The following is a 10,618-nucleotide window of genomic DNA, read 5'->3' as shown; positions in this document are numbered from 1 at the left end:
GCCCCCTTGACCTGTCCGTCCTCCCTGGACTGACCTATCCCCTCCCTAACTCCCCATCTACACTCACCTTTACTGGCTCCATTCCCACCTCTTTGACCTGTCTGTCTTCTCTCCACCTATCTTCTCCTCCTCTATCCATCTTCTATCCGCCTCCCCCTCTCTCCCTATTTATTTCAGAACCCCCTTCCCCCTCCCCCATTTCTGATGAAGGGTCTCGGCCCGAAACGTCAGCTTTCCTGCTCCTCTGATGCTGCTTGGCCTGCTGTGTTCATCCAGCTCTACGCCTTTTTATCTCAGATTCTCCAGCATCGGCAGTTCCTACTATCTCTGAAAGTATCTCAGTTGACTTGTTAACCATCTTATCTATCTGTCCTGCTGCCTTCAAGGTCTTAAGGCCCTTCTGATCCTCTGTACTTCCTAGGGACCTGTCATTCAACTTGTACTCCCGTGCCTTGTTAGTCTCCCCCATATTATTTCTTTCTAGTTTTCCTCCTGCTTGCATTAGCAGGACCCTGCTCACGTTATGCCCTACATAAAAATTAAAGGTATGTTAAATATAATGCACAGAAACTGATCATTCAGCTTAACTAGTCTGTACTAACATCATATTCAGGCAATCATTCCTATTCTCTTATCTCTCATGTATTTGTTTAGCTTCCTTTTGGAAGTATCTAAATGTTTTGCCTCAATAACTTCCTATGGGAACAAGTTCCACGTTCTCCTCCCCCTTATTTTCCTGTTGAGTTATTAGTAAATAACTTGAATTTATGTCATCTAATTTTAGGTTCTTGCAAAATTGGAACTATCCACGTTTATCCTTTCCAAACACTTCATCCTTTTCAAAGATCTTGATCATGCCACCTCTTAGACATTGCTTTTCTAATGAGAGTCCTGAACTTGCTCAATCATTCTCTGGCAGTAATCTCTGCTTCCACAGGGCCAAACATGGCACCAGTGAACTACGCAGCAATTCACAACATGATACCCAGAGAAGTATTAGCCTGTGCTGCTGTAGAAATGCCAGACAACACTTGTATATTCCCAACCACACCCAGTGGCAAGGGAATTGTATATTTTCTCTCAGCTAAATACATTAGAAGGGATTTAAATCCATATTCCTGTTGTTAGCATATAATATATCCAGCGCTGAAATAAGATGAAGCTGTCTTGTCAGCCTAAGAGATTGAACAAGTTGCGAGGGTTTAGTGCTGTTTCTTTAGATCTTTGTAGTCCAATATTCTCTGGGTGCTGTTGCATCATGTATATGTTTTAAGTTGACATTGGGTGTAAAGTCATTCAGAATCAATACAGTATCAGAATCTTAGAAATCTAGGGCAGTTACTCTTTTAATTTTTAACCAATGTTTCCTTGAGGATCCCCTTTAAGTGGAGGGCACGTTTTTAAAATAACTTTTTTTGAGTAAGATTTTATAAGTGTCAAGCATAACTTTATTAAAGATAGACTCTGCCTTTTTCAGTATTCTATATGTATCCATCAGGATATGTTTAATATCAACCTGATAATTGTATTTGTATCTTAAAGAAGGAGATTTGCATTTATAGGCTAGAAATTTGCAGAAGAGAAGGGAGTTCCTGCTGAGTGCGGCAGATCTGGTGATCTTGTTTAGGGGAGCCCCAAAACATCTTGTGGTAATCAAGGCAGCAGGCTTCTCCTGGGATCGAGGACACCAGGGGGAAGGCCTGTTTGCTGAAAGCTGTCGGCCACGCTTGAAGGCTGGCAGTTCTGGCAGTCAGGGAGAGTGGTGGTAGTGGCGGCTGATGCTGGCACAACAAACAGGAAAAAAAAAACAGGCACAGATGAGGGATAGGAAGTTAACAGTAGGGGCAAGAAAGTGACTTCAGCTGACCCCTTCCACGCTGGGTTCCTCAATAAGACACGGAGTGCCTTTCAAATGAGAGACCTCTTTCGAGAGGCTGCATGCAAACCTGTCAGTGTTTGCTTGTCAAGCTCACCATTTGGTGAGCCTCTCCATCTACTTCTGGGTTAATACTGGCAGGACGAACTGTGTATGTGGGCATTAGTTAGCCCATTTAAGGGCTTCAGTTAGTGATGGGGTAGGATGGCCGACCACTGACATTCCCGCCATGGTCATTGGGATGGAGGTAGAAAGGCGGATTAAATTCCTCCTTAACTTGGCTACCAAACATGTACAACCAGGGCGCCCAATTCTACCCACAGGGACCCTTTCAGCACCTCAGTATGTCCCAAAGTCTGTGAATGCAATTTTACAATCAGTACATACTTCTTGAAATGTTGCAATTTAGAAAATGTGGCAGCTAATTTTCTGTTAGCTAGCTCCCACAAATAGTAATAGACGAATCTGTCTTACTGACATTGGCTAATGTGTTAAGTATTGATAAATATCGCTCAAGACAATGGGAAGAACTTCTCTTTGATTCAAAACAATGGTGTGGTGAGGGCAGACAGGACCTTTGGTTTAACATAGGACACTAATCTTGAAGAATGCACTTCCACCAGCCCAGCGCAGTGCCCCTTCGATACTGTACCAGTAGCATTCATCTCAATTAATCTCGAGTATCCTGGGTGGAACATTAACTCACTTGACCTTCTGACTCAGCTGCCAGTGTGCTACTAACTGAGCCAACGCTGACATTTGATGCCTAAGTCGTCATAACTCTATGCGATGAGCCGGATAGATGATTGAGCTTTTTCTGACACTGTTGAAAAGTGACAATTGTATGCAAGAAGACAAAAACTGCCCAAAAGCTAAGCAGGAGTCCCACGTTAATAACTATCCCTTTCTAGAATGATTAAGATCATGCATCTTGGCTCCAATTTAAAAACAACAGCAAAAAGGGCATAGGCCTTGGGCTATTGAGCAACACAAGGAACATAAAGTGTTAAAAATCCTGTTAGAGTATTAAGTTGAACAGCTGTCATATTTTAGCTGGATAGTCATCTTCAGCTTATGGTATTGTGCTACAAGTGCCTAAGGCATTAACTGTTCCAGCATGGATCTCTGTGAGTACCAGTAACCGGTTTTTGTTAATTGTCAAATGATAATTATTAAATATCCCTAGAATTTGAATGTAGCAAGGTGAAACTTGTATTGTGGTCATGACTGTGACTAAGACCGTCAGATTCCAGCTTTGAAATCACTAACTCATGGATTTAGCAAGACAGACAGACTCCTTGATCCATTTGTAGTCCAAATTGGTTCAGTGTGAAAGCTGTTCTCAGTACAGTGGTAGTTTAATCAAGAGGAAACAAAAATAAGTCGTTTGTAGAACAATCACGTTTCTAAGGGCACTGAGAAGCCTTTTCACCGTGTACTTGAACTTTGTGATTGAGTGGCCTCTAGCAGTGAAATATGAAGCGGTACATAGCTCCGATAATATCTCAAATTAGTGATTTGGGGTTCTAAAAGTTAAGAGAAAGTTGAGACAGATTTGACACGCTGTACAATTTGGAAGTGCTGGGAAAGAGTTTGAGTAGAAAAAGGCACACAGACTAAAGAGGGAAAATTCACTGTCCTTTGTTTAAATTTATATCTGTCATATCTCACCTAAGGATCACTACTAGCTCACTCTTTATCATGGTATCATTGATGCCTACTGACTAAATAAAGATATTTTCAATATTGAGAAAAACCGTGTTAATTTTGAATTGTGATTAAACAACTAAATGACCTTTGAGGAGATTTTGTCAACGAAGTTTCTTCCACCTCCTTAAACTCGTTAACCCAGTGTCGACTTTCAGCTTCTCCCATTTTACTTAGAGTCCCCCTTTTGTACGTCATCCTGTCAGTCTCGCATTCAATCCTGCTGTGTTTAAATCTCTTGCTGTTACATTTTTCATCTAGTCTTAGGCCTTCCTCTTCTTCTACATGGCAGTATACATGGCAGCTCCATTATTTACCTCACTACATTTCTGCTCTCTGTAACAGATGCCCATAGTATTCAGTCTTTTGGCTATTTTCTTCTTCAGTAATTCCATCATCTTCACTGACTCTCTGGTGTGCTAGTTTCTGTTTTTGTCCTTAGTATCCATAACATGTTCCTCTCTTATTGATGTTACTTAGGCTTCTGCAATACATAACAAAGCCAGCAGCTCAACTATTTTTTATGTTCTTTAAGTTCACCAAAATCTGCTTTATTAAATTTTAATGGCAAAGTCTAAGAAGTTCAATTTCACTGCATATTGTCACATTGATTCAGTCTATCTGTACAAGCTTGTGTACAGAATGATGTGACCGAATTAGATTGCGTCTAGGGTCCTGCCTCTCTCAGGGTAGTGCACTGGATATCAAGACTTGCTATTCCCAGAGTCATTGCAAAAGTTAAAGATTTTTAGAAGGTACACAGAATCTGCCAATTTACTTGTCTTTTAGACCCAAATTGACAGAAAGCATAGACAGGTTTCTGTCGTTAATAAAAATGACTGATTTTTCCAAGTTGTTAGACTCTAGAAAAAGGTGAACAACTATGAACAGCTGGCATATAACGCTACTAATTAAAACTCTACCTTCCTTTATAAACTCCTCCATATAGACACAGGAAAAAGAAAATGGATGTTATGAACAGAAGGAAAGACTGGGAGGACACTTATGTGGTTTCTGTTCACAGGGTTGTTGAAATGGTTCTTATGATTCTTGGGCTGGTCAGAATGCTGCTTTGCAATCTCCCCTCTCTGGAGGCTCTCATGGTGTGTTACCGGCACAGTGTGGCTGCCTCACTTATAAAAGATCTCAGTCAGAGCATACAGCAACTGCTGAAGGAACGATAAACTGGTTTTCTTCAGGCTTAAAGTGCCTATAAGCTCCTGAGTGGGTGAAGATCTGATAACTTCTCCATTCCTTGTTCACAGCCCCAAGCTTTTCAGCTCCCTGAGAAGCCATCACCTGTTTATTGGCAGGCAGAAGGCTTTTGCCATTGGTAACTGGTTATTCGTCCATGAACCATCAGCCATTTGGAACCAACTAAAGCTCCATCAGTACACAATCCTTTGATATCAGCTGGTCTGCAACCAACTTCAGCCCCAGCTGAGTAAAAGTTGCTTACATTCTGCGTCAGATTACTTACTTTCAAAGCATGCAGCAAATCTCGAACAATCCTTTGTGGGCTGAAATTAGAAAACACTTCTTTTTTTTTTAAAAAGCAATTAAAAAGGCAGGAAAATAAAAATATGTAGACTTTACATCTCTTTTAGTAAAATACAGAATATGGAGGGGAGAAAATTGACTGAGCTCCCTTAATTGTTTCTTGTATAAATACACTCTTCAACATTATGCTGACCATTCTATTTAAGAGGATTCCAGGTCATTTAACATTTGTAATGTAGTGAAAACATAGTTGTCATGGCCTGAGTGTCTGGTGCCTGTCTGCACTTCGGAAAGATTTCTGCTTTGACAGCTGGGATAGTGGGTACAGCCAAAACCTAAACATGTTAGTTGGTTCCCCAAATGGTTGTTGAAGCCATTTGTGTGTTTCAGCCACATAGTGAAAAGGCATTTTTTCTGAGCGGTCCGATCTCTGAAAGGGTAACAATTGTAGAGTACGTTTAATCTGAGTATCCTTGAAGCTGGGACAAAAGGATCAGTTTATTTCTTCTGATGTCAACACCAACTTACATTTATATGGCATTTCTGACATTGGAATGCTTTACTAAGTCCCTCACAGGAGAGTTATCAAACAAAATTTGATCTGGGGCCAAATACAAAGATATTAGGACAGGTGATCAAGGCTTGGCTGAATAAAGAGTTTGAAGGAGCATCTTTAAAAGTGGAATGAAAGAAAGAGAGGTGGAGAGGAAATTCCAACGCTTTGGGACCAGGAGCACAGTGACAGTGATGGAGAAATTAAAGTGAGGGTTGTGCATGAGGCTATGTTTGAAAGACCATAGTGATCTTAGTGGGTTGTACAGATGGAGGAGATTGTGGACGTGGGGAGGAGCAATGCCATGAAGGATGCGGAAAACCAGGATGAGAACTTTAAAATTTGGGTATGGACCAGGAGCCAATATAAGCAAACAAGGTGACAGGTAAATGGGTTTTGGAGCGTTAGAACATGAGCATCCTAAAGTTTATGGAGGGTGAAAAAAAACAGAACTTTGGTCTGGAGTTTGGAATGTCCTGTTGAAAGATCACAGACCTGAAATGAAAACATTCTTTCTCTCAGATATTGTCAGACCTGAGTTTTTACAGCATTTTCTGTTTGGATATTTCACATTTCCAACATCTGTAGTATTTTGCTCTTTCCTGTTGGAATAGTCTAGAGGTGAAAATGCACGGATGAGGGTTTCAGCAAGATCAGAGTTTCGTTACGTTACTGATTATCTAGCAATGTAAGAAAGTCCACAATGAATCTCTCTGATTTGATTTGTTACTTTTCACTCATTACTTTTTAATAGATAAATTGAAGCTTAGCAAAGAAGTAAGGACAGGCCCATGTTAATTGGTGGTAGAAGTGGACAGGTGGGATGATTAATGAGCATTTACTTTGTGGATATTCCAAACATTGAGTTTGTATGGGTGCTGCTACTTCCACCTGGTTGCTAATGAGAACAATGTGGTTACCAGCAAGGACCAAACCCCTCACTTCGCTGAGTTAGCTCATCTTAGTCAAAGTGGCTTTATCCCCATTGCTTCAATGTTAGGGTCAAAAGAAGCCAGGGGTTTGATTCTAAATCATTACATAACAACTCTTTTATTTTTCCCTCCCACTGCCTCCATCCCGTGGATGTGTGTATAGGTGGATGCTGAGTGTGAATTGACCGTGACAGTGGGTTTCCAGCTGACGCTCGCTGACCACGTTTACATGGAAATAATTGAATCTTTGGAGCAATTCAGTATGATGACCATCAGTTGTAAAATCCTACTGCTACAAGGCAATAACGGGAAAAAAGCAAATGGATTGTTCTGTAGACTGGGACAAGCTGGAGCCTTTAAATTGAAAGGAGCATCACTACCCCTTCTTTATTAGGTGTTATAGCAAAGACTAAGGGTGCAGTTATGATAATCAGCTACTAAGTTATGCAAGCCCAACTGCAGTGGCATGATGGGTTTGATTATAATAGTTATGAAACTTAAGTATTAAATGCTGATTCATTCAGAAGGGACTGGAAGGAATGTTGCTAAGTCTGAAATTCTCTTGGCTTATTGCTTAGGTTTGTAATTAGCATGGCTCACGACTGCTGATGCAACTGGCTAGTCCAAGCGCTACAATGTTTTACTAATAAGCACCTGCTGTTTGATTGCATTAATTCACAGAGCGGAAACTATGATAGCACCAAGTTTTTAATGGTTATGAAGCTATATTGGCATTTCTCTTTTTTGGATGCTGTGTGTTTTTAACCAGTGAAAAACCAATTTAAAGTCTTGTGCATGGTGTTTTAGCTTTACATCAAAATCGCTGTTTCATTGGATTTTGTATGGCTTCGTACTTCATAAGCAATATCTGTAGAAAGTCCTGCTTTTATGGAGTTTCTCAATCCAAAGTACTTTACAGCCATTGTACTTTTGAAGCAGTGTAGTAGATGGAAATATAGCAACTTATTTATACACAGTACGTTTCCACATATCCCAAAGTGATGGTGAAATCATCAGTTTTTCTTTTTAGTGATGTTAAATACTTCACGCATATGGCACTTCATTCTGTGGTCTCACTCAATTATATACTTGAGGCTGTAGAGTGGGTTGAGATCCCACAGCCTGACACCATTCTCTCTTTAAAAATGTTAAAATGGATAGTGTTTAGAGGAGAATGGGCGCAGAATGGATCAAGCAGTCAGCACCAGATATAGCTGATATCTGTGTGTTCTGGCTTTGATTTCTGTTCACGCTGATGTGATGAAAATTTATTCTGTCTGATTTGTGGACATGCTCGAAGTGGGTTCGAATAAGCACCTATTTGTGTTTAGACCCACAGCACAAAACTAGTTAGTTTTGCACCATGTGATACCATACTGTCTCTCTGTCAGGGAGGGAATAAGTTGACTGGTGTGGGAAATGTATAGGAATCCTAAAAACCAGATCCCGTGTTGCTGTCCTGTGACATATGATAGAGGCTCCATATGAGGTTTGTGTTGATATTGCAATCCAAAGAGATATCTCAAAAATCTCATTCATTGTTATATTTTACTGACAATTGTGGCAACTTCACCAGTGGAAGTTTTAGGGTATGGATTTGTGCCTGTGGACTTCTCAACTTTGTGCTGAGTTCCAGAATGTATCATCTTGGCTATAGTGGGCTTGGGACAGGAGGGTGTTTGGAGGAAATTGCAAAGTCCCTTCTCTCTCTGTAATGCACCTTCCAATGGTGATTACAAATAGTCTGACTCTCTCTCCAATGAGTTGGTCTATAAATACACTTCAATAAATAACACTCAGCCGTATAAAAAAAGGTCTTGTGTTTGATTTCTGCTCAGTGCTGAAGTTGGTTGCTTCTGGGCCATCTCAAAGTTCCTTAATATAAAGAACAAGGTGAAGAAAATCGAAAAAAATGTATTGGGTTTGTTTTATGCCCACTCTCAATACAGGCAAAATTGAAATGATCACAAAAGAAGATCACTTCTGCACAGATTGTCAGGCTGATTAGCAGGTCTGTTCTTGAGCAAGTGTTCCTCAAATCTTTGGTGTTAATGGAACTAATCAGGGGAGAGGACCAAGTTAAAACTTCTAGCAAAAATTTTTTAAAAATTAAATAACTTAAATCAATGACTGTTGGTATAGAATCAACTTCAGTTTCCAATTCTGTTTTCTTTTTACTACAGATGGTTAAACCTGGGACAAGGAGGTGTTCTGAAGAGGTGGGAGGAAGAAAATTTTCTTTGACATAAAGAAATTGCTGGTTTGACTGCACCTGTGCAAGCCCGAATTTGTTGCGCTAAGATTACAACTTATTCTAAAGATCTGGACTGTGCCCTTAAGGGCAAATCATAAAGTCAGCAAGATTGCTAATAGCAATGATACCGAGGCTGGAATTAGTACTATGGGAAGTTTAGGTAGCTGTCTCTTGCTGCCTCTTTTAAAACGATGACTAATATCCGTGATGAAAGGTCAACCAGGTTGTCATGACAACCCCCACCTCTTTTGAGGGGGATCACTCGACTCCTACATTCTTTGTTGGATGCGAGGAGGATGAAATTGATGATCTGGAATCAAACATGAAGGCAGAAGACCTTGACCTTTACGACGATGAAAATGATTCAGATTCGGTAAGGAAATATATCACATTTTTAAAACAACTCTTTTTCACTTTGAACCTTTTTTACCTTGTGTTCAGATTTAAAAACACATTGCTCGGCAGTAAAAACAATAAACTGGTCTATGAATCACTTTTTATTTAATTAAACTAAGGCCTTGGTATAATCACTGGAACAGTTTTGCGTCAAAAGTAATATTACTTGACATGACTGATGTGATTTTACTTAATGGGTTGTGCTTGTCAGAAGAGCAAGGTGGTTTTGTGTTGTTGTATGTTTTTAGTGTTTACGTTGTGGTAGAAAAATTGTTTTTTTTTCCTATAGCTGTTAGCTTTGTTTCAATATCTGAAGTTAACTGGACAAAGTACGTCCAGAAGATGCCGTTATTTAAGAGTAGTTGCACTGTTTTAGGGAGTGACTGATGTCTTTTTGAATATCTAAGTGTTGCTTTAATCACATTATCATTGTGTCTTTTGAATGCTTTTTATTTTCAGTCTTCCTTCCTCAAGGCATAGATTCTTTTTTGGGTACAGTTCTGTAGATACCTCTGCTACATGACTCCTTGTTCATCTGTGAGCTTTAGATGGTGAATATTTGCTGTATATTTTATAATTTGAAACTTTGCGCTTGAATCTGAACTTGTTCATTTCCAATGTTGTGGATCAATTTCACTGACAACTTACCTTTCCAGCTAGCCATTCTTCATGGCTGAGACCTATAGTGAACGTTGGCAGGCTGTTTGACTGTGGAGGCTTTCACAGTTGAGTGTAATTTAATCTTGCTTCATGTCCATGCACCAGAGGGGAATTATTGGTAGGAATGAGGCGAGGAAATCGTTACTATTTTCTCACCTATCCGTTGCCGTAATTCGGGAGATGCAGGGCAAATCAAGGCAATCATCAAGAATGAAACAAAATTCAGCAAGCCTGATAGCATCTGTGGAACAAGAAATAGATCTAATGTTTTGAGTCCAATATGAATCTTCTTTGCAGTGGTGATCATCACATTTAGTTCGGTCAGGGCAGTTACTTGAAAGAAATTTGGTGATTTACATATACATATTAATCTATTAAAACCTTCCAACTGATTAAAGATTTAACAGCATCTTAAGTTTGTTTAATAAATCCTCATCAGTTGAGTGACCCTCTGATCTTTTACTTATAAATTCTGTGTCTGATGCCACCTCTCTCACTAACACCTGAAGGAGGAGTGAGGCTCAGAAAGCTTGTGTTTTCAAATAAACCTGTTGGACTATAACCTGGTGTGATTTTTGACCTTGTCCACCCCAGTCCAACACCGACACCTCCATATCATGATCGTCACATTGGCTGATATCACAACTCGTCCCAGGCCAGAGATGAAAATGAGGGACTTGCTGTTTAAGTTTGAAAGAACTTCATTAATGATTCTAATAAGTGAGTATTCCCCTAACTGT

General features: G+C 39.9%; 1 protein-coding gene across 8 annotated transcripts in view; it reads left to right on the top strand.

Moving 5' to 3' along the window:
* The window catches only part of LOC109937657 (inositol hexakisphosphate and diphosphoinositol-pentakisphosphate kinase 1-like), a 172,782-nt gene that overhangs the window by 14,870 nt on the left and 147,294 nt on the right, over window positions 1–10,618 (top strand). For all 8 annotated transcript variants that reach the window (XM_048617084.1, XM_048617083.1, XM_048617082.1 and 5 more), the window contains exon 2: window positions 8,752–9,195. In XM_048617084.1, the coding sequence (XP_048473041.1) occupies window positions 9,052–9,195 (144 nt within the window). In that variant the 5' untranslated portion in view covers window positions 8,752–9,051. The remainder of the gene's footprint in view (window positions 1–8,751; window positions 9,196–10,618) is intronic.

The sequence above is a fragment of the Rhincodon typus genome, chromosome 36, assembly GCF_021869965.1.
Source record: "Rhincodon typus isolate 14 chromosome 36, sRhiTyp1.1, whole genome shotgun sequence".
NCBI classification, from domain to species: Eukaryota; Metazoa; Chordata; class Chondrichthyes; order Orectolobiformes; family Rhincodontidae; genus Rhincodon; species Rhincodon typus.
The sequence above is the reverse complement of the archived record's forward strand: the minus strand, read 5'-3'. Positions and strand labels throughout refer to the sequence as shown.